Source organism: Diadema antillarum, unplaced genomic scaffold, assembly GCF_040938485.1.
Source record: "Diadema antillarum isolate AM-2024a unplaced genomic scaffold, OU_Dant_1.0 seq00000798_RagTag, whole genome shotgun sequence".
Lineage (NCBI taxonomy): Eukaryota > Metazoa > Echinodermata > Echinoidea > Diadematoida > Diadematidae > Diadema > Diadema antillarum.
Window position 1 is genome coordinate 3,081,238 of NW_027271682.1, and position 26,160 is coordinate 3,107,397.

General features: G+C 39.0%; 1 protein-coding gene across 1 annotated transcript in view; it reads right to left on the reverse strand.

The window, feature by feature from the left end:
• LOC139739399 (uncharacterized) overlaps window positions 1-26,160 on the reverse strand; it is a 257,483-nt gene that overhangs the window by 166,371 nt on the left and 64,952 nt on the right. Inside the window, exons 7-9 of the mRNA XM_071650020.1 lie at window positions 11,162-11,345; window positions 1,498-1,637; window positions 108-230 (exon numbers count right to left, since the gene is read on the reverse strand). Coding sequence (XP_071506121.1) covers window positions 108-230; window positions 1,498-1,637; window positions 11,162-11,345 — 447 coding nt within the window. The remainder of the gene's footprint in view (window positions 1-107; window positions 231-1,497; window positions 1,638-11,161; window positions 11,346-26,160) is intronic.

The following is a 26,160-nucleotide window of genomic DNA, read 5'->3' on the forward strand; positions in this document are numbered from 1 at the left end:
TCAGAGCGTGTCGCATTGTGCCTAAGGGAAGGGACTGCCGCCAATTATTAAAGGGGTCTGCTCACGTATGGGAGGCGGAAGGAAGGAAAATGCGCTCTTGTTCCTACCTGGAGACACATCACTGAATCGGGCGTGTTTGCCAATCTTGACCGGGGACGCCACTCCGGCCGTGTCCTCCTCGTCCGCCTCCATGTAGCTCACGACGTCTCGCAGCATGTGGATGTCGTCCTCTGAGATGCGACAACGGAAAGAGCAAGGGAAAAAAAAAAACTTCGCTTACAAGGGATACTCAGCAGACATTGTATCAATGTAATACTGTAAAACACAATATTTTCGCGGCATGAAATTTTCGCGAATTGGAGCCGACGGCCTTTTTTTGCGGCATGAAGTTTTCGCTAGTTGCCTCTGACATTCAATGCGTATAGTGTAGACAAGAACTTTCACAAGCATTTTAATTTCGCGAATCTTGGCTCTCGAGAAATTAGCGAAATTAAATGCGTGTGAACATTCCTTGTTTTACAGTACAATATCTGATATGATGATAATGATGGAGTTGTTTGTATCCAGGGTAGCCTCGTCAATTTTTCCACTGTGCTCTCCTAGAGGGCGCCATCACATCCATCGCCCAAGTTCTTAACCAGGATCTCATTTCATAGCTGGGTCAATAGGAACATAGACGGGCTACCGAACACCTTGTACAAAGATGCATGAGAATAGATTTAGATATTTTAGTTACTATACCACAAAACCCTTACATTGATTTTTGCCTCCTCTCCATTTGACACATCCCATGTTTATAAAAACAAACCTAACATATCCCACATTACCTCTAGTATTCTCTTCTTTTTTTTAAAGAATTCAGCCGTAGGAAAATGAAGACCAACATATAAATGACACACTTACAGCTTCAGCCAATATTTAGCTCACTAATGATATGCTCTTTTTTACCCAAGCCTTCCCTTGCCACTGATTAAGTCTATACTTCTTTACTGTGAACAACTGAAACATGCAATTCCCCCCCCCCCCCCCCCCCCCCCGAGATCTCGGATAGTTTTGCATAAGATTCCACTTGTAGCCAGAGAAAGGTAGGAAGAGACTCTGCTCGTCATTTTGGGTTGAGGGGAATGCTTTTCTTTTTCAGTTTTTTTTTTCTCCTTTTTTGGTAAATTCAGTATCCATGGAGTGGCTAGAAACAAGACACCTTGAGCTATCATCCCAAGGAATGCATTACGACCGCATCTTCCGACCCCACTCATCTTCCGCAGAAGTGACGGCTCAAGAATTTATTCCGGATGATGGAGAGAAATACGGCGCGACAGAGATAACGACAGAAGGACGGAGGAGGAAAAAACCAACAAGAGATGGTACCAAATGATAGAGCAAAAAAGTCACAAAACAGAGATGGGAGATTAAGAGAGAGAGAGAGTAAGAGAGGAGACGAGGAGATGGTGAGATAAACATCATTACTTTTGGCGGAACACTGCCGCTGCGACTCACCTATTGTTTTGCTACTCTCATCAAGATTAGTTGTGATTGTGGCTGTGCCCAAGGCATTGTGTCTCTTAATCACGCAGGCCTTTCCTTGGACATGTTCCAGCCGCCGGTTCTTGTGCACCGCGTCCTCGCACAGGGACTGCCTGCAAGACGGAAGAGACAGACAGAGAGAGAAAAAGGAGAAGTGAGCAGCCGTGCAGAAACAGAGCACTTACATCATTTGTGTATCTTGTCGCTCAGAAATGGCTGGATGATACCTCAAATAGAATTTATCGCTTTGTCATACAAATTACAGGATTTAAATAGAAAAGTGTGGGTTTTTTTTTCTTCCTTTTTTTGTACTCACTGCTTCAAGGGATGAAACGCCCGAAAAACGGTCGATCGCAAACGCGTTTGACCCAGAAATGCGTTTCGGTAGAGGTGATAAATGCAGTCGTTTTGAAACATGTTTATAGCTCAGACCTGCCTGCCCCAACCACAGCCAACTACACATCTCCCCTCCTCTGGTCAAACTGTGCAATGGAGCTATGCAGTGACAAGGCCTCCCAATCCACTCACGATGGAGTTGATAAACACAACAACTCGAGAAACGCGATTCCAAAGGCGTTTGCAAACGCATTTTTGATAATAGGTATTGAAATGTGTTTCAAACATGGGAAAGATTATAAATGCAGCCTTAAAATTAGGCAAAGAATATGAAACAATATTCAAGGATAACACATTCAGGTGAAATGAAATCGATCTTGACTTAATGTTGACACATTCATGCATCACCTTCAAAGCTTGGCATAGCTTTGGGAAGGCTTGTGAAAATGATGTACACTTCTCCCTTTCACACAGGAAGAGTGATAACAAGAGAAGAATGCTCTCAGTTACATTAACCATCGACAGGCCGCATCATAGCTGTCCCTCACAAAATATAAATTAATACTGATGGGTTGTCATAGCAACTCAACAGTCTTCATGTCATTTTGTTTGAACACCACCCTTGCTCCATCTTACGACCTCACAATTCTGAAACATCAGAGGCTTTATGTAATCTTATTTCTGCAACCAGTCATGAAAGAGTGCCATCATGTCTGTCTCTTTTCCACATGTTTTTTTTTTTCCTTCTTTCTTTGACCTTTTTCTCTGGAGCGGTGTTGCCAAAGAGTGGACGTAACAGAACTGACAATGAGTACATTCAGCATAAACAAAGATATGACATACATGATTGATGAAAGTGCAATTGTTGGTTATATTCCTCGATTATCACATCTGCTTACTGAAAACCTTTCTCTTTCGTATTTTTTTTCTATTAAACTACATGTGTACATGAAATAAAACAAGCAATCTGCAGGCTGCCTAGCTGCTTTTTTATCAGCTACTCAGTATCTTGTGGTTTTACAAATGATAGGTGATACAGTACATAAACAGAGTATACATGATTGCGAGAATTACTATCACCATGTACCACTAGCCAGTTCGTAAAGCACGCTTCTCCCGTAAAGTGCCAATGCCAGAGAACACAAGATCACATTCCAGGGACAGTTGTCTGACAAGCGTGAACTTTATCTAACTTTAATTGACTATATTGCTGAAACCTGATCAGATAATGACCACAGAATAATCTCCTGCTTCGTTAATCACCATCAACTCATTTGTGGCTCTGACAAGTACAGGCACTTCTTCTTCTTTTTTCTGCCCAGACTCAATACCTGGAATTCAAAGGCATTGGCATGATGGAAATGAGCCAAATTTGCACATGCACTGTTTGGTTCTATCAACTCAAGGCATTCTTGGATCATATACATAAATTTTTTATTTATTTATTTTTTTATTTGAATAGATGCATTAGATTCTGCAGTATAATGACCTCACAAAACGGCATAGTAATTGCTGCATTGATTATGAAAATGAAAAGGAATTCAGGTGTGGAAAATCAAAATATAAAACAACCTGACTGGGACATCACAAAATGACACTCAACTATACAAAACAAACTTCAAAGCTAAGCTAAAGTCAACCTCTCCAAAGAAAGCTTCATGTAACATGTTGATGCTGTCCCATCAGCCTCCACACACTCAAGGCAGAGCAACTACTTGGAATCCAGTTTGGCTGTCTCAGACAAGACTTCAGCATGTTTGGGGGTTTTTTTTTTGTTGGTTTTTTTGGCTGTCAGGAAAAATCTTTTGTAACAAGACGTATGTTTCAATATTGAATATGTTGTCATAGTAAATCTGTCTATTCCCCTGAAAACATCACAACGATTACAACTTCAAACCAGCTCTTTTGGATAAACCCATATAATTTCTGGATTCTTAATTTTTTGGGCAAAACAGAGTAGCATCCGACATTCCCCCACTGATGATTCAGCAAACTAGCCGCTACATACACATATGTGACTGTGCACCTCAAAACGAACATAAAGTCGCACACACTGATTTTGCGTGAGGACTGAAAATAAGTGAAATGGGTCAACCTAGCCGAACTTGACTTTTTCATATTTTCTGAAAGAGCGGGTCTTCCTTTACATGCTAAAATTTGGTATCATAAAACGGGCAGGAAAGTGTGTTTTTTTTAGCAGTTTATCTCCAACATTTTTGGTAGAATAGTGTGATTAGGTGTGTCTTTAGAATCCCTTTTTCATTTCTAAAAAAACCTTGTCCACACTCTTCACTTTCAACTCTAATTACTTTTGAAAGGATAGTGCTACTGCTTTGAAAGTTGACATCAATTATGGACAGAATGTGTTAATGAGGCATGCTTAATTTCACTTTAATCTGATAATCTCTTCATTGTTGTTACTCTGGTGGTTTACTTCCTGTTTTTTGTCCCATTCATCGCACAGCCAGCACGGTTTGGTAAAGATTAAGCGCATGAATAGACACTGTACTTCAGAGCCTCTGTTCTCAGTTCACACTTTTCCTGAGTTTCTGCTTTCTTTCCAATATTTAGATAGGTTAGGAGAGTCCTTTTGATTTGAGTTATACATCATTTTAAAGCTTAAAGTCTGCTCTTTCAGAATATGGTCTTAAGTAAAAATTCATGTCTGGCGACTTGTTGTTTGTTTTGAGGTGCAGAGTCACATATGTGCATCATTAACTGTAATATCTGTGGGAAGGAAAGCCCTTGTAACAAACAGATTGATTGGCAGGCCGCATTTTAATATCATGTGTCATTTCTGGGATCCCAACTTTAGGGGAAATTCATCCTCAAAGCCCTTGGAAGATTAAACATTCAAATTTTACATGTACTTTATAATATTAAAAGAATTACAAAATACAATGTACCCTCCCTTTCCTGTTCATTTTTTAAATAATTATGAAGTTTTATTTTGCATTTCTTGAATTGTTTATCTATTTGTTCCTTTGTTTGTTTGTTCGTTCCTTTGATTGATAGTATGTTTTGAGGCGATATACAGTATGTCGAGAAGCTCCCTATCATGATGCTCAGTGTAGGCTTTGCCATGGCAATGCCAGCAAAGACAGTAAATTATGTAATACCTAGCTGTATCAGTAAATGCCAAACAATGTAAATGCGTCCAAATCCTTAATGCAAAGTCAATAGCACGGAGAAACAATGAGCAGACAATGCAAGCCTTGTCATATGATATTCACATTACAGATGCGTGAAAAGTTGGCAAGTCGTTGGGATTCCACAACAGCGTCTGATTTTTACAAAATGCACAACGCAGAGCGTATTGGCTCTAAATTGGTGGTAATTACTCAATTTGTTTGTCGTGATGCAATGAACACTTGAGCAACGCAGACGCAAATTACCACGATTGCAGCCGAACCTTTTCCTGGCTTCCCCCGCGCAATTTCGGCACTAACTGTCGCACATTACCCTGATAGGAATCACCTATTACCAGCGACCATAACGCCAAAAGACCCGTTTACGAAGGGGGGCACGCGGCATTGATTAAAATTTGAATTAGGACCACATAAGAGTAGATCTATACCACCTGACAAAACAGCACCGGCATCCAACGCAGGCAAATTGTGGTAACTTAATCAGCACACAGCCCTAGGGCCCTGTTAGTGTGGCTCTGTGTCTAGTGTGCCGTCTTATCCTGCGCACATCAAACATCGGCTCCTTGTGTCATCGACCACTTGACTGCCGCCGGGAAAGAAGTGCCACGCGCCTAGCAAAACTACATTTAAATTGTGATCAAATAACCTTGTACGGATATTAAGTGGGGGGGGGGGGGGAGGGACAGTTATGACAAGGAAAATTTATGCTTCAGAGAAACACTTTATTAAGGGTATCCCAGGTAATGCTATGCAGTATAAATTTAATCATAGTCCATAGCAAACTTCCTGTGCAGTAAGTATTACAAAGCTCTTTGCCATTATGTCAGTTTTGTTTGTTTTTTTCAGATGGTAATTTGTGTGCAGTAATCTAAGTCCCTGCCATTTAAATAACTTTCATCATCTTTAATTGATACAATGCAGCCCTTGTTTCAATTTCCATCTCCATCATGTACGGATATTGTTTTTCTTTAAGAAGAAATAAACATCAAGTACAGAAATGGTCAATACTGTTAAACGGAAAGATAATTTTGTGATAAGTATCTCTTTTTTTTTTTAATCTATCTGAATCTCCATACACCGTGTATGTCTCTTTTAAAAGAGGTATAAGTCATCGACTGCAATATACGTCTAAAAAAATGATGTCTTTTGGGGAAAATCAATAATTGCTATTGATCTGGATGCAGGTTTAGATACATGTAGGATGTTTGGAAAGAGAATGTGCGCATGCATTCCTTGCAAAGTCCCCATACTCTCGCAAGTTTCTTGCCTCAGAAGTAAACAGGACCATCTGCAGCCCCCTAAATACACACACACACACACACACACACACACACACACACACACACACTATGACATCCAACACAATGGGGGGGGGGTGGTGGGCGGGCAAATTGCCAAGCTGTCAAGACTCAGTGGTAGATTTGGCATTCTCCACATCTTTAGCATTCTTGGCATTCCTCAAACAATGGCAGGTACGATTGCCCCTGGCACGTTGGGTTTCCTCCTCGGTGCCACAGCTCAGTATGACGTCAGTCCTGGGTGAGCTTTGTTTCGCAGCTAAACCATGAGAGACTTGTATGTTTTGACTGATCTCTGCTTTGCACGTTTGTACACATGCATCCGGATATTTCATATGATTTTAATTTTAAGCAAATTATTGATAGCTACTTAAGACACAGTTTGGGTGTATGCTGATACTCTTAGCAAACATGTAAACTGTCAATATTTGAATATTATTGAGACACGTTGATATATGTCACGTACAGCCAGGAACCTTTTTTCTTTTCTTTTCTTTTTTTTGACGACGAGCAAGCAAGAAACGTTTTGATTATCATGTCCAAAACTTTCAGACACACGAAATTGGCAGTTCTCCTAGTCTAGACAGGAAGAGCTGTTGATGTACAATTGATATGTCAAATTTCAGTTTACATCGGGTCGATATTCTGCAAGGGAGTGATTATTCGTAAGGCTAAGGGGGTATCATTTACTGTCTCAGCCTCATTTATGGAGAATCTCCTGCGCAAAACAAAAAAAAAAAGTTTCAAAACACGACGCAAACAGGTTGATAGAGCTGACCCATTTTTGCTCTCATCTGTGCATTCCCTAAAAGCATCGGATTACATATCACGCACAACGTCTTGCCCAAACTGAGAGAGGGCCAATATTGGACCGAGCCAATTAACGAATGGATGCCAGTTGATGACAATCAGAAAAAAAAAAAAAGAGGGTGGGATTGGATAAGTAGGACAGGGGTATTTTATCCATCCCTAAAGCAGTCTATATATCCCCAAATGCATTTTTTTTCTGGTCTTTCTTTTTTCTTTTTCTTTTTCTTTTTTTTTTTTGGTCAACACACTAAGAGAGAATTCTAAAACAATATGTGATATCTATTGTTTAAAGGACAAGTCCACCTTCATATACATGTGGATTGAGTGAATGCAGCAATAATAGTAGAACACATCAGTGAAAGGTAGGGGCAGTCACTGCTGGATGAGAAGACTATTAAGTAGGCCTATATGATGTCACATGCGTACAATAATATAAGGGAAATAAATAGAGAATTTCACAAAACTTTACTTTTTGAATAAAGTGCATATTTTTTTGACTTGTTACTGTCTTATGTTAAGGGTAGCATTATTCCCCCTGTCTTCTGAAAGAAAGAAGTCAAGTGTTCTTTTGGTATGCGAGAAAAGTGAAAATATGTTGAATTTTCTTTATTCTTTAGAATTTATATCATTGTAGACGTGTGACATCACAAGCTACAGTAGTCTTCTCATCAAGCCGTGACTGAGCAGAAACTTCAAAAATTCATAACTTTAGAATAGATTGTTCGATTTTCCTCAAACTCTTACTGATGTGTTCTACTAATATTGCTGCATTCACTCAACCCACATGTCTATGAAGGTGAACTTGTCTTTAAAGGCAATGCGCAATGGTCTGCAAAATTTGCAATGAACAGCTTTACTCTGAGAATTTCCAAGCTGATTAAATTTCGAATGCCAATCTTTCCACTGGAATGACAAAACATCATATTTCAAAGGTCTTCATGTCATTTCCATCATTAGAGTGATCAATCTTTTCAATAAACTCATGAACGAACACACACACACCCACACAAACCCACACACACAAACACAACATATTGCAGAGACACTTCGCACAACTGAATATGTACTTATCTATAAATGTTATTCAAACTGCCCTGATTACCAAGATAGGAAGAAGGGAGGTATTGAGGCCTTTGCTACCTGATACAGACTGGAGCACAACAAAAAATGATCAAATTTAAAACTTTGCCACTGGCTGTTTAATACCCTACTTCAATTCAATTCTGAAAAATGTTTCGAGAAATTCTCTATTTTGTTCTAAATCCTCCATCCTCTTCTTAAAAATAGTGTAACTAGCAAACCAGATTATAATCTATTATATTTTGGATCAAAAATTTGTCTTCCATTGATTGGTTAAAAGAGCTTCACGTGATTATAGGTATTTTGAACTATTTTAGAGTGTTGGTGTGTTTGACACTCCATGAAGTACTATTTGCAAAATGACGTCACTTTTATGACGACATTTTGCAAATAGTATACTATTTGCAAAATGATGTCACAATCACCCTTCTTTACAATCAAGTGTACCCGTCCGCGTCCGGTCCCCGAATTCTAGTGTTCAAGTTTGCAGCGGCCATACGAGCGCTTGGATACATGCGACGGGCAACTCTGGCGGTGCCACGGCTACTACGTTTTTCAATTTCCGATCTCTTGCACCGTTGCGTATTGTAGGCGCTGCGCTGCCATTGCAGTGCGGCTAAGCCTATATAATGATTTTCACTTTTTATTCAAATTTTTGATCCAAAATATAAAACAAATATACTTTGCCTGGTTTCGAGTTTCTTGTTAAAACTATGGGCCTCGGTGACTCCAAACTAGTACTATTCACTTCGGGGCTGCGCCCCTCAGTGAATAGTACTAGTTTGGAGTCACCTCTGCCCATAGTTTTAACAAGAAACTCTCAAGGCCAAGTATATCTGTATACTATAACACATATGTACAGTTTTGTACATTGTATAATACTTACTAAATACCATGCATACATTTCTATTGAGCAGTGGCATTGATATGGGTGTACAGGAGTGGTATGGTGGTATTCTTTTTTAACCTAGAATATCTGTGGTATACAGATTGGACAGTCGAGATTTTGATTGCAAAGAATTATTCTCACCTATACACCTTCATAGCTATACATCAAAAGATGTCTACTTTTATATACTGTATATATGGCATATTTTGGTGTATCGTGGTGTTTTTCTTTTTTTGTGTGTGAATTTCAAAAGTTGACACTAATCAACTGCAAAAATATTGTCACCCATAACACAAATGCTCTGTAGGAAATTACTAAATTTTCATCTGAGAAGGGACAACAATTATTTCTTATTCCCTCTCTTCATTTTTTTTTTTCGATCAAGATTCAATCATGAATGAAATTGTCTTACGAGTTCCAGTTTACAAAATATTACAGACAGTATGCTTTTAATATATACTGTATGATGTATACAGTAGTCATGATATTCAAGAGCAGAGAATACACATGAATTGGTTCTCAGAAAATATACTGTATGTGGATGTTAACCCATACCAGATGCATTTCTTTCTTCTTCTTTTTTTTTTACATGGAAACTAGTATCTACGATGACCATGGACTTGTTGCATGAGCTGTAGATATAATCTAGCCAGTCACACAGCTCATTGCTGAGACCCCCCAGACACACAATACATATTATATCATTCAAAAGAAAACACATTTTTTAAGCCCCCTTTTTGGTTATTTCACTACTGAAGAGCATGATGAACCTTCTGAGGGACTTAGGAATATTCATACTAACAGCTCAAAGCTTCTCAGATTTACTGCAAATGAGAGACTGCTTCATTTGTGTGATTTAGCGAATCGATCATGGTACATTGTAGCTGTTTACCTGCTTGTGCACAAAGTTTGCTGTGCACCACGAAAGAGCCATTTTGAGGAGAAATCTAGCTTTCCCTGCATACAATCATGATTTATACGCCCTTTTGCAATTGCTGTATGGTGGTCCTTTATATTTCTAAAGTACAGTGTACTCACTAACAGTTTTCTATTCATTTTTGTGTGTGTGTGTGTGTGTGTGTGTGTGTGTGTGTGTGTGTGACATTATTTTGTTTTATTTTGCTGCAAGTTAAAGGGGAAATTTTGGTCATGAGTAGTGTGATGAATGTGTCGCTGTGTGTGGGGCAAGCTCTGCTGCTGTGTTTCCTTCAATCACTTCTTTCTGCAGACATCCAGTCATGCTAAATGTATGTGAAAAACAAAACGGGGCTTATTGCCACTTTTATCTTAATGTTCGATCTGACTGCATTTGAAATCTTCGCATTCTTCTTTGGAAGGCTTTCCACGAGAGAGAGAGAAAAAAAGGGGGATTGTCAACCAAGCTATTACTGATACTTGCCACATCATAGCAGTTGAGCTAAGTGATGTGTTATCATCTGACATTTTGACAAGAAATTGTTAGAAAGTAGATTATACCAAGAAACCTACCTATTAAATTCTTTTCTTTCTCCAACTGTTACTAAAATATTCAATGGTAGCACTCTGACACTAATCAGCCAAAACAACTCATATTCAATTCTAGAATTTGCTTGACAGAAAATCTGACATTCAAGGGGATGTCAAAACTACATCTAAATATTCACCTACGATTGTTCTATCTAGCATTCTGAGAATTTGCCGCTGAACAACTTGTGTGGGATTTGAAATTACACCCTAAATATAAATTCCATAAAATGTCTCTGGATTTGTGAGAAGTATTGCCATTTCTTAAAGAACAGATGTTGTATGTTGTATACCTGCTCTTTAGGCTGGAGTGTGAAAAAAAAATGTGTTAAATATCTTTTAAAGTATTGTGTCTGCAATTCATAGTTAAGATGAAATTCTAATCATACAGACACTATAGAGTTACTTCAATGCAAATGTTCAAACTAGCATAAAACACACAAAAAGAAGACATATGAGGAACTATCAAGAAATCAGATCAATTTTGCCCCCACATCTAGGACAGACTGGCATATGATAACTCCAGATGATTATACGATTGTTTGAGCACACTAAGAGAAAGGCAAACATACTCTAGCATGCGGTCAGCCAGACTGTCCAGTCCAGATGCTCGCGCCAACTCTACGGCCAGGTCCCCGTCCTTGTTTGGGAGCTTGAGGGCCACGTCAGAGCCGGGATGGTCAAGCAGATAGAAGGCAAACTCTTGAAGACCGCACCGCGCTGCAAAGTGGAGTAGTGTCTCCCTTGGGGGTGGGTCTGCATACGAGGAAAAGTTGAAAAAGATGATAATAATAACAATGATAATGACTATAATTAATAATTACAAAAATATAATAATAAAAATATAATAATAAGAATATAACAATATGATAATAATAATAATAAAAATGGTATATACTCATACAGCACTTCATCCAAAGAAGTGCTGAAAGCACTTTAATAAAAGAAGTGAAAATTGTCATTAAATGTATAGAGATTGCTTCACGAAACATAAAGAGTTGCACTAAAACTAACAGTTTTGACAATCGGCCTATTCACACAAAATGACAAAGCAAGAGTGGAATTGCATTTCAAATCATGATTTTTTAACACTCTACAATGTAGTTCACTCATACTGAATGTGAAATCCCTCACATACATTATGCTACTTGATGCAACCCTTTGTAAACAAGTACCACTTGCAAACCACTCATGTGCAATCGATACCAATATGTGTATTGTGATTGTAGAATTGGTGAATCTATGATCCTTACCGTCATTTTTGCAAGAGAAAATGAACATTGCAGCTCTTTTTACAATAATGTATCATGAGGCATCTAGAAAAGACCTACAAGTAAGAACCATCATAGCAAATTCATGGAATATTTTCCATTCAAACTTTAATACATATTTGTATCAATGAGATCACTCCCCCCCCCCCCCCCCCCCCGCCCCAGTCATCAAACTAAATAGGACAGTCAATTCATAGCATGTCTCATGAGTATACGTGGGGGAAATATCCAGTAAAATGATACAAATCAAACAGTGGCTATTACAGGATTAAAAATCAAAGAATCTGGGTCAACACAAGAACTCTTCCATTTCTAGCCCCTCCCTGCTCTCCTGCCCCCCTCCCCCCCCCCCCCCCCCCCCCCCCCTCTTGAAACAATGCCTTCCCAGATTCAGTGAGCATCTTCCACAGGTCTCAGGTAACAATGTGCCAGTGCAGTGATGCTTTTAAGAAATTGACATCAGGATCGAGATGGAGTCACTTAATCCCATCACAACACCGCCAGGGGCGACGGGATCACTTTGTGAATTAAGTTCGGCCCGACTTTTCCCCGGTTCACAGCCAATTGGCTCCCGCGCATCTCACGTCATGCACAGAATGCCATTATGACGGGGAATCTCGCACCCACTCGGGGCAAATGCACAGCAACATTCAGAGTGGAAAATCCATGCAACCTTGACAATATTCCTTCACGTATGTTCAGGTCAGCTGCCTGCATGAATACCTCCTGCCCCATATTAGACACACAGTCTATTCACATCATCTTTCATATCAAAAGCAGTCAATCAAACCACCAGCATACACAGCAGATTAAAGGGGAAGGCTAGTAACTGATCAGTGGGAATCAGTGGAAATGCTGGGAGATGATTGTTCCAATCCATATGGGATTCATTCAAGAGTTCATTGTATATCTTTTGTTGTGTGAAAATGATTTGCTTCAGAACAGTCTCATATTCAAGTAATGTGCAGATTAATGCTCCGTCACTGACCAGGGACGCTAACCTGGAAGCATTAAACTGCACATTACTTGAATATGAGACCATTCTGAAGCAAATGATTTTCACACAACAATAGATATACAATGAACTCTTGAATGAATCCCATAAGGATTGGAACAATCATCTCCCAGCATTTCCACTGATTCCCACTGATCAGTTACTAGCCTTCCCCTTTAAGAAGGCGGGAAAGCTTTTGAAATCTGAATTAACATTATATGTACTTGAATGTGTCCGGTCTCCTCATTCACAAATCCAAGACTACTGTTTTACATTGCACAGCATATTTTGCCGTGTTTTAAGTTTGACAAATTTTTGTGAGCAGACCGATATTCGTGAAATAAAAGATTCACAAAAATATGCTCCCCCCCCCCCTATATCCACCACAAATTCTCTGTATATCGTTGCCAAGACAGGAAATCCAGAACTTTCCTCCCATTATTTTTGAAAGGGATAATACTTATTCTCATTCCATCATGACAGTTCTCGATCATGGACACAAACACTCATGAAAATAGCCTAATAAGTCCAAATTCACATAATATTATACTCAGAAGATCTAATATATGCAAGATACAATATTAATAGTTATGGATCAAACGATCAATACTTCCTGATCCCCTGCAAGATATCAACCCATTGATGACGAGTTCCCAGTATACTCGGGCAGGTGTCTACAGGAAATGCGTGTTGTAACAAAATCAGTCCGTCCTCAACGGGTTAAGTGGGCGAAATAATGTTTGACTGCTATCTCAACGTTCTACACTCTGAGGACTGGACAGGGGTGGGGGATGCTGCCAACATGAAAGTGCTCTACAGGTGATACATTTTCTCTTCATCCATGGTAAGCATCCTCAATTCAACAGACTTTAAGCTCACGTTGTTATCATTTTCATGGATACACACAGACACACAGACACACACAAAAAAAAATCCCACTTCACGTCCTTTTCACAATTTACTCCTGAAAATTGTGTTGGCACAGCCCCGCAACGATACGGTCGTACTATCCTCCGGGATCTATTCACGCTTAAAGGTCAGGCGGGATTGACTGTTACTAAGCCAACACGAGCAGACAATGGGGGCGGTTTTAATGTTCACGACATCCAGAAGAGCCAATAAAGACCAACAAGTATATGGGGATTCAGTCAGATGGGATGATTTTCTGAACTAACAAACTGCTGCCCTTTTTAGCTACAATTTCATGAATCTGTACTTGCAGAAAAAAAGAGGAAAAATGTCAGATGTAAAGCATCACCTGCAGTTATGTACAGGCAGCACATCCCACAACAATGATAGCATCTACAGAAGAAGAATAAATGCAATTATGAAGCCTACCTCACAAATATTCTGACTTTTCCACAAAACATTGAACTCGATAGTGTAAAAGTGGTTTCTTTCGTGGTGGTTTTATTTTCGCGCTTTTAGGTTGAACCACGAATTTAACATCACGTGAAAATGTTTTGAAAAGTGGCGCGAAATTAATCACGCAAGGAAATGTTTTGAACTCGCTGTTTGTTACAACGCTACAGCGCACATGCACACACAGGAAGATTCCGTGCATTGAGTGTATTGATGGTCAACACTACAACTTTACAAGCATGTTGTAAAGTACTCGAGAGACTTGATTTCAGGTAAGCCTGCGTTAAATTTTAATTTCTATTTAATAAATAAAAGAATGACTGGATTATAGTTCGGGTTTTCATGTGCAAAATAAAACAGTTTTTGCAGACTGTGAATTCACAGATTTTGCCGATAGCGAATTTAAACACACGCGAAAAAGTCGACACCAATGGAAACAGTGAAAGTTTCCGTGGGCAAAAGAAACCACTTTTACAGTATTTAGCCAAGTAGACAGAAAAGCATATTCAAGACATAGCGGAACTGTCAGAGTACAAGTTCAAAGCTTACACTGAGATTCACACTGCAGATTTAACAGAAAACTGGTACAGGGAAATATTCCATTTGAGATGGATTCCTTGAAAAAAAAAAAAAGGAATCTCATCCATTTGGAGAAAAAACAAATAACTGGGGTGGACTTGTATGAAATAGCTTGCTGCATGAAATTTCAATATCAAATTAAAAACCTGTTAACTTTTACACTGGACCTCATGATTCACACTTGATTAGCTCACTTCATTTGGTAAAAGTGGTCTTACACAACTTGTATGTATATATTCATTGACCCTCCTTAAATCACTTCACCAAGTCGATGAGGTTAACTAGAAAAGTCACCCCTTGATGGATAGACAAACACGAAAACTGTCACGAACGTGATAATGAGATTTAGGATGGATGGAAGGACAGATATCTCCAACACAAACATGCCTCCAGCATCCTCACTGACGGAGATATAGACCCCGTTTACAGTGCGGGGCCGGGCTCGGCCGCGGCTCGGCCGCGGCCGAGCCCGGCCTTAATTGCGCGGCCGAGCCCCGCAATTTTGTCCGTTTACACTGCTGGGCTCGGCCGCGCTTTTGATTCAAACCTTTCAATATTTTGTCGTAGTGGCGCTCTGCTTGTAAACAAACGCAATTTGGTATTGTCTGGTTTTCAGACCCTTGCCAACTGAATACCGTGGCGACGAAGTCGCCGTTCGGGCAAAGGCCTTTGCCGAAGGAAAAAAATCCTTTGCAACACAAAACCACCTTAAACTACACTACTTTTCGACGTTGAGGGGATTAATATCCTGAATAGCAAAATAGTACAGGCAGAGGGTTTGGAAGCCAGACTAAAATTGGCCGCGCATTTGGCCCAGTTTGCATTTACACTGAGAAAAGGCCAGGCTCGGCCGCGGCCGAGACCACCTCTAGAGCGTGGCCAAATGCGAGGCCAATCTTGGCCTCGCATTTGGCCTTTTGCGCGTTTACACAGAAATGAAGGTGGGCTGGGCCGCGGCCGAGCTGCGGCCGAGACTCGCACTGTAAACGGGGTCAAAGAAACAACTCAGCATCCAATGCACAGCAGAGGAAACAAATCACCTGAAAAATGCACGAGCAAAAAAAAAAAAAAAGAATCCGTAGTAGCTCCCTTCAAAAAGTGACAAAAGAAAGAAAAAAATGCAGTAGAAGAAATGCCAGCAACATACTGATAGAATGTGGTCTTGTAGCAATAGTTCCTTTCACATGACGTTTGCAATCTCAAGTTTTAAACTTCGATGATATTAGCTTGCAGTTTTAAACTATGACAAGCTTCCACACAACACATAATCTTAAAGATTGAATTTTCAAGGGGGAGTTCCATTCAATGATTAAACGACAGGACCGCAAAAATACATACACGCAGAGCTAGTGACAAACTCTATAACATGCAATGACACAGTAGCGCACAATATACACTGACCCGGTACCTGAAGGGGAATAGGATTCAAGTAATAGTCACGCTACAAATGTAACTTTCAAGTTCACGGATAAACATGTCCACAAGATGCAAAACTACGATTGGGGACCCCCCTGCAGCTCATGGACAGAACGTAAACCCTCAAATGTCTTGTGGTTCTAATCATCACCTAATCTTCAAGACTGCTAAGATTCCAGCACATCTACAGGAGACTTAACTGCGAGCTTATCACTGAAGATTGAAACTTCAGGCTAATCTTTCAGTTTAGGAATGTTGTGTGAACGTAACTAATGGTGACAATGATGTAATGCATCCTGGCAATCTTATGCCTCACTTCACACATAATCCTGACATGGGAAGCGAGTGACCGAGATTTGCCAGGAGTGACAAGGGTAGGCGATGGAGATTTACAGGGGATTTCTCAGGGATGTGTTGATTTGTGTGGGGGGGGGGGGGGGGGAGGGGGGTGTTGAAACCCTGCAGGCAAACCAAACCAAACTCTCTCCCTCTTCATCCTCCTCATGTAACTACAATGCTCTCATCCAGCCATATTCTGGGACGAAACTAATCCTTCCTGATGAGTGGGCATCCGAAGCACCCCATGATATCACAAAACCAAAGAGGTACAGGCAGGGATGAATGGCTGTGACTTTCACTCCTGGGGTTTCTTCCCAGACTGATATCGCAACAAAAAATATCACGGCAATGTCCACATTTTACCAGCATGTTAAACTTATTCTTAATCTCCAATCTTTTCAAAATCTTTGAAGTCATGGAGGACAGCATGAATGAGAACATCTACATCTTCAGGCAGAACATTTGAACCTCATAAAATTTTCATCACACGCTTTACACGACAGCTAGTATACTCCAGGCACAACAGTTATATACCCAATGGCAGGAAACTTAGTTGATTTGATCGAAACCTTATCTTTCAAAGTGCTGCAGGCTGAGTAACACGCAATGTGTCTAAAATCTCGCCATGCAAGCTTCTATTACAGAAGATTTGGATAGAGAATAGGGGTATAGAACAAAGATGCTCACATACTTGTAACATCATCACAATACCACACACATGAGTGCAGAGCATTTGTCTGACCCACAACCAAAGAGCATGTCCCATAGTATTTTGAACAGAACAAAAGATCTGCAATGATAATGTCGGTGTCTTATTAGAAATTTCACAACAAATATCTATCCTCTTGCTGAAAAACTTGATTTATCACCATACCTTGATTATTATGGAATTGGCAATAATACAGAGAATTCATATTTGGAGCTTTAGAAGATGAGGTACACTAAATATTGAATAAATTCATATTGCTATGAATGCACAAAAATTCATAATAATATAACATGTAAAGGTAAAAGCATATTGGTAAAAGGAAATTATGGAAACAGGTGGCATCAGAAATAATAAGTGGTGTCAAATATGATTGGACTGTTCTGTTAATCATATTAAAGAGCATCCAAGGAGACAAATCAGATATATTCTCACTTTCCTGTTTCCTTTTCTTTTTTCAATTCTCAATTGGGTAAAATCTAGACGATGAGCATGAGCCTCGGTATATCAAAGCAACCACTGTATCCCACAGACATCTGCTTTCAGAGTGCTACACTGTATCACTCTTTCACTGGCAACTTTTCTTCCCATTTACTGTATATTTTTTACATGAAATTATTCTGTAATTCGAGAGGTAAGATCTTTTACAGTACTTCCTTTCATTATTCCTTCAAATTAGTTTGGAAATTCAAATCTTTCCTCTTTCTACAGCCTTCTTTAAACAATCCTTCAAACAAATCTTCAAATAAATTAATTGATGGTTGTTTCTTAAATTCTTGGTTGTATGGATTTGCTGCACTAAATTAGATGTACATATCAAAGCACAGAAGATTTGCAGCTGCTTGCGTATGGCAGTCCCTCGGCACATTCATGCACCTATTGATTATACAGCATCTACGCTATCCTTAGCTACATGGTAGCAGTGTACTAGATGATGAAGTAGCAGTAGCTTGCATTCGAGTTGACACCATTGTCTACTGCTATGCTATGCTGATAAAGGATACCACACAATCGCAGAATCAGCAAGTGAAGATGCAGCTATGGGCTTCAGATAATTAAAAAGTGTCACATGCACAATTATGTCAATAGTTATTGTACAAGTGCACCTCTCACTACAGGCAAATGCTATAGTAATGCTTTTTTGTACTGACATTTCTCAGGTGTCTCTGGAGGAGGGATTCAACAGGTGAACTGAATGCTGGAGAAGCATTTAATATTGCAAAAATGCACCATTAAACCTTTTAGCCCTGTGGGCAAATACTTAGATACATGTACAATGCTAATATAGATTTAGCTTGGTGGTGGTGAGAGAACTTTCTACAGGTAATACTATAGGTCCTCGCTTGAAAATACTTATGAGAATGTGTGTGTGTGTGTGTGTGTGTGTACGTGTGTGTTAGTGTAGTCTCTGTTCCCACTGGCCATTTCAGCACACTAGTTGCAGATAAAACATACAAAAAGTCAAAACTAGAGCAATTTGATCGCTGCACACAGTTCCCTGGGATGCCCATGTTTTATGTAAGCACCCTGTTAAATTGTCGTAATATATAAATGGCCCTTCACTAACATTTTGATGAAGCCTATATCTTGATCACAGACCAAGGATCAACCTCTAACCGTCTCTTGGAATGAGTTTTCGTTACTGCACCATACAGCATCATTTGGTGACCTTTGACCTTGACCTTTGACCTTTCATCTATCATTTCAAACTACTGATTGTTTATTCATTCTATCCTTGTCCATCAGTAACTTTTGATACGACTTGATATTCCAAGCTGAAGTTACACTTACAGCTGGAAAATGACATTTTTAACTAAGTACAGTGACCTTTGCACTTGAATTTTGACCTACATATTCACCAAAATTTTGGCCAACATATTCTTCACAATAATTGTTGATCCATATCTACCCTGTCAGCAAGCTAAATTTGTAGCAGTATCACTGAACAATTCTACCTGATGGGTGACCTATCACTTTGATCTTTGACCATTAACCACTTTCGGTTCATGGAATAATTTCTCTGTATCCTTCCTACCTAATCATATCACAACTGGACAGCATTTACGCTCAACTTTACGGAACCATAATCAGCATTTTGAAATGGAATAAGTGCAAAACACGGTTGCATCCAGACTCACTTTGACATAAAAAGCATTTCAAAATGCTGTCAATTCAAAATGTGATTCTATCAAATCAAGTCTGCAGGGGAAGCATAAATGCAAAACACATAATAAAGATGCTTATACTGGCATTATCTCAACACCTTTCCAGTTCACATGGAATGACGCACATCCGTTTTTTTTTTTTTCTTATTTGACATTGAGTTCTTGGTGAGATGGACCGATGGAAGGACAGATGGGCAAGCCAAGAATATGCCACTTTGGGCCTGAGGCATAAGCTGTTTTTGTCTTCAACACAGCAAAATAAAATTGTAACGTTGATGACACGTTTTTCATGAATTAAAGGTAATTTCACTTAAAAAAGACTTGTTCGACATTACCAATACTTATTTTTATCTTCTAACGATTTTTTTTTTGAAGTTTGGCTTACCAAGTGGTTTGTCAAGCTTATGATAAAAGCATACAATCATACAAATATACTGTATACGCCATATATTTCGCGAGTCTAAATTTTCGTGAATAAGGAATTTCCGACGATTTCGCGAGTGGTTGAATTCGCGATCGTGGAGTCCTGTACTGAACGGAGAAGTGTACACGCGTTCGCCACATTTACATCGAGATCAGAGTCAATATTTTCATGTGTCTTTAATTTCGCGAATAGCACCTGACTCGCGAAATTTGCGAAAATAAAAACCTCGCGAAATATTCGGCGTATACAGTAATTCAAAACTACCATATTGAGGCTTTTAAGATGATTGAATAAAGCACACATCCCTGCAGCCAACAGGTAGACCAGAGTTTAATGTTGGTAAAAGGTACAACAGTTATCATATCTAATCTCCAAACTTCACATATTTCACAAACGTAACTCAACTGGCCCAAAATGACATGCTCTAAACTACAATGTGGATAGCACTTCTTCGAACAATAAATTACCGTTTGCATGGTACATATCAAGTGACATACCAGTATATAGCACACCACAAAATGCAATGAATGTGTGGCTGCACATGCAAAAAGATTTCTGTCTCTTACTTCCTACATATCAATAACTTAAAATGAAAAAAAAAAAAAAATGATACATAGTATCATATACATTTCTGCTAATGTGCTCCAGTTGTTGTTTTAGTTTGACATTGACTCCTGACCTTGTTCAGTAATGATACAGGGTAGGCATCATATACTGCCATATCCAGAGATAAGCCTTTGGGGAAGTGATACACAGCATACTTTTGCATACAAATTGCTGGTAAAGAATGCCACATATTAAACTGCAATCTCTAGTAGAAGTGTTTGGCATGCCTTCTATTAGGATCAGTACAACAAAGTTTTGGTTTTAAAACTAGATTGCAGATTGACAAATCCAAATAGCTTAGGTTAGACTTGGTTTGAGTCTTTAGAAACTTCCTTGACTAACTTGACTGCTGCACTGATACAGTTGGTGACTTTAACCTGTAATGAATGAAACAGTTTGCAACAAAACTCTTCATTCAAGGCTAAGCATGCTGGTATTTAAACAAAGTTGTGATAATACAGCTCTACTTATAGCTGTTTCTGCTAGCCTGCTAGCGCCAGTTTAAGACAGTAACAAATTTTGAGTAAAGAAGAAAATAACTCTGAAATTTCACACAAGAAATATGATATACAGCCATAATCATTTAGTTGAAATAGCTTTAGATACCCAGCAATACTGAGCGTACAATATGACCATTGCACTGCCGAGTGCATAGACTATAATGTTACATACGTCAGCCTCGCCGCGGTACAAATGATTTGAAATTGAATTACGATCCAAATCCAAATTCAATATTGGCCATGAATTTGTCTCTCGCTGGATTACATATGGAATTCCATCATATGTCATAATGTCACGTCTGACAAAGCCTGCGCTTGCCACCCAGCATGCTCACATATCATTACAGGGACGACAGAAAATAAGGATAAAACTGCCACTCCGCACAGGTCTGTTTTTTCATTACAGTTACTCTCTGGGTGTGATTCTTCTTCTGCCATACCGGCCTAACACTTCCCCTTCTCTGATTGATCACCACGCGAAATCAACACACATTTGTCAGCTGCTTTACCAGCAAAGAAACCAGAGGGAAATAAAACCAACAACAAGCTCCCCACAATCTGACAAAAATATCGATAAACTGGCGTGCTACTTACAAAGAGCCTGTCGCTGCAAAGACGCAAAGGACAACATACAGATTTCAGAACTCCATAGCAACTGAAGCAAGCATGTGCATGTCACCGAGTCTTTTGATGACATAACACGATTAAAGGCATTATTTACCATTCGCAGATGAAACAAAAACCCAGCTTTAGTGCTTCAAAATAGTTCTAAAATGTGAGTTACATGTAGGGATAAAAACAACCAGTGTAAAAAAGCTACTCAGTATAATGTTGAGTGTTGTAAAATATAATGTGAATGATACAGTACTTAGTTATAATAAAAATTTTGTAGACTAAAACGTTTGCAGTTATGGTTTAATGAGAAAAACAGTGATATCTCCATATATTTTAGGTTTTATTACAACATTTTTATATAGTAGGATGTTTTGTAATACAACTGACCTACACATATGCATTAAATGTGATAACTCAAACATTTTTTAAATCACTGCTCCCAAAGGTAAACAGTGCCTTTAACTGTTGCTGGAGGGTATCACTGAATTACTCGGCACTAAAATTCTATGACAAACATGCCACACTGTATAAAAACATTTAATCCCTTTCTCTATCTCTCTATCTCTCTCTGTTTTTGTTTTGACAAAGGCATGATAATTTTCATCCCCTAAAAATGGAATCTGCACAGCAGTATTGGGGGCAAGTTGCTACTGTATATAGGGCAACTAACCTTAAATACAGAAGCCCGTATAAGCCATAAAAATTTGGGTGTCTACTAAAGGAAAGCTCTTTTTTGGCTTAGAATAATGAATAAGGGAGTTCACGGTTAGGGCATGTCTCATTTGATCCCTACATCACAAACTATGAAATAACATGGACATGTGTTGTGATCAAGAATTCCTTCTTGAAGCATGTCATCTTGTATTAAATCAATGTTGAGAAAGTGCATGGAGAGATTTTGCTAAACAGTGTTGATGAATGACTTACACCTGGCTGTACGATCTAATTTAGTCTGAAACACATTCATTGTACTGACATAATTCAGATTCTCATAGTTGCTCGAGACTTCTTTACGTTTTAAAGTCAGTGGCAAATACACAGACATTCTCATTTGACCTTTGTTCTGCACATGCGCAAATCACAACCGTGAACTCCCTTATCATGTCATAGACATATTATTACAATGGACTGATTTTATGTAATGGTGGTAGAGGCATATCAATTTTTTTTTAATTTGGACAAAACAGTAAGATATATTTTGTGAATGGTTGACCTATGGCAGTGATAAGCATTGAATATAATTACAATGTAGCCAGGAGGTGATGTCAGGTCAACACATTTTTTTTTTGTTAATTTCAAATTTTGTCAAGAATACTCTCATCAGCAAAAATTACAAAGTTCCCTTAAATTGACCCATTGAAAAACAATGACCACACAAAAGTTTCTGCAATTAGATAATGTGCCATCAATTCTTCTTTGTGACATAGTATTAATTATGCATCGCCTTCTTCAAGCAATCATTTTTTCCCTGTTTTATTTCATACATTTCTAGGACATCATATTTGACAGAAGTCAACATCACTGTGCATAGTTAAAATGTATCTCATAGCATTGTTGAGGAAATCATATTTTGGGTGATCTGGTATGCAATGCAAAAGACCAATCTGAAAAAAAGAGAAAAGAATAAAAGCATAGTCACTCAACCAAATCACTCAATCACTAAGTCAAAGATCATTGGGCACAATATTTGATGTGGAGCTAGACATTTTGACATTACAATCTTCATTTTTTTGTAACCATTCGCCCAATTTTACAAGGATTTTCAATGATTTTCCTCTGTATCATCGCCTTTAACAAAAGAGGAGATAATCATAGAATCATGACAAGAAATGTACTGAATGAAAAATATCAAACTCATGGAGAACCACGATGTTCGAATCCGGCGATTTTACAAGGAACTATTCAGCTTGATGTCATAACAGTAGCCCTTCTTTGTATCTAGTGGAGGTCAGGGCTAACAGAGACACAAAACTGTATAAAACCATCAGATACAAACAAGTTGCTCTTCAAACAGCCAAAATGACATCGCAGTATAGTAACATTTATCACTGAAAACTAAACTTTTCACGTCTGATACATATCTGTACATGACAATAACAGCGGTACCCTTTCACACAAACACTCAAAATTTTTGTTTACATATCGATCTTTTTGTCATTCATTCAAAGCAAGATATGAATAAGTTTTATCAAATCATCTTAATGTTTGGTACTGGTTAAGATATGAATAAGCTATATCCAATCACCTCATTGCTTAGTATTGGTTTGTTTGTTCTGTTTTCTTTTCTTTTCTCTGGTTTTTTTTTTTTTTTTTTGGGGGGGGGGTAGTGCATGCTCAGAACACTACTTGCCATTCATTCAAAGCAAGATATGTACCACGTCAAATCATCTTCAAGCTTTATTAGATAGCCTCAGCGTAGTTCAATCACATCACACTGACAAGGTTCACTTGATCAACATACACACTGTGAGATATCTACCAAAGCTGTCACTTTTGCATTAATAACAGGACACCCTCTCTCTTCAAAATTCCCTTTGCACAAATCCTAAAAATTGTAAAGGTCTAACACTCAATTCACACATTGTATGTTTCTTGCAAGTGCCGATTTTGACAGAATGAGCTTACGATTCAACACTAGTTGCCATTAACCCGTTGAGGACGGACTGATTTTGCTACAACACGCATTTCCCAAAGACACTTGCCCGAGTATACTCGGGACTCGTCCTCAACGGGGTTAACAAACAAATTTGACAAAAACGTGAGACACAAGCAATAGGTGATGAACATACTGAATCCCCTTCCATTATTAAAGGCATTATTTACCATTTGCAGATGAAACAAAAACCCAGCTTTAGTGCTTCAAAATAGTTCTAAAATGTGAGTTCAGGATAATAACAACCAATGAATAAAAAATGTAATCAGTAGGCCTACATCACTGTTAAGTACTGTTAAATATACAAAATGTGCCCAATATTTATAATAAAAATGTCTGTAGACTAAACCATCTACAGTTATGGTTTATTGAGAAAAATAGTGGTACCTCCTTCTATTTCAGGCTTTATTGCAAAATGTTTATATGGTAGGATGTTTTGTGATACAACTGACTTACACATATGCATCAAATGTGATACCTTGAACATTTATTAAATCACTGCTCCCAATGGTAAACAGTATCTTTAACATATTGGGACATTCCCTTTAAATTTGCCACCATACCTCACAGCTGCTGTATATATGGATTATTTCACTCCTGTCAGATCAGTAGCATACAAGCACAGTGCATATATCCAGAAGAGTTAGTATCCATGTGATATCCCTTGAGTGGAAACTATAGAGAGTATGTCAAGCAAGTCTGGCTCTGTAGATCTCTTTGCACAATAGGAGAACAAAAAGTGAATGGATGATTCAATCTGTGGTTGCGCAATACAATGTTCTCTTTACTGTCCGTGAAATGACTTCCTCGTCCCCTGGCCAGATCAAACAAACACCCCTCCGAGTAACAATCAGCACATATGGGGGCCATCAATGTCCCAGCCTCGTCCATCAAACTTGCACACATGTACAAAGAACAAACACTGGCCAGTCGTCTAATCGAAGCCCAGCTGCATTGCAGCAGCATGCAAGCACAAGACTACACATAGCGGAGATATCTCCAGGCTGTATGTGCCGGCACGAATGGTTCCTCCAACAGTTCACAGTTGGGTGGTAGCCGCACCTCGCAGCACTTCTAAAGACCGGTCCCCAAATTCCTCCTTTTCCCTCACACAAAGCCGGTGTCCAATGCCATGGTGCTACATTCTTTTCAGCAATAACACCCAATAAAAGGGAATGACCGAACCCCAAACAAATGAAGAAGCCTCACCCCTCAGACCAAATGGCTGTAATCTGCTTTGGACAGATTGGGGGGGGGGGGGGGTATGGCTATCAGTCAGTGGTCAGACAAACAAATGCTGCAGAATGTAACCAAGTAGAACCCTAGGCATTCACCTGTACACATGAACAATGTGATAACACGATAACCTCTTGGGAGCTGAGCTACAGCCAGATCATTATCCGCTAGAGACCCCACTGATTTGCACTCTCCACGTACTTGTAATCAATCCCGCTTACTCTGGTGTAGGTATGTACCAGGTGACTTGAATGCAGACACACACACGGACGCACACACCCACATATACGACTGCTGCTCTGTGTAATATTGAGATGGAGAAACTATTACTTGGAAATGTGAATTGGAAATCTCTAGAAAATAAAAAATGAAAGCATTTATCAATTATGCAACATATGAAATCTAGAGTTTATGCAGTAGGCTCTGATTTAGGGCTTTGATTTTTTTTTCCCTCTCCTTTTATCCCCGTAACTGCAGCTTTATCTAATCTCATTTCTCCGTAAATCTGCAGTAACATCTGATTAGTACTTGACAAGACATACTAAAGAATTACATTATAATACCATTGCATAGGGCCTATACACATATTCGTAGGACATGACAGAAAACTACAGTACAAGATAAAACCCTGTTTCAAGACAATAATCCAGCAAATACTAGTAAATGCAACATTTGGGCACACTGCTTGCCATGCATTTCCTTGTT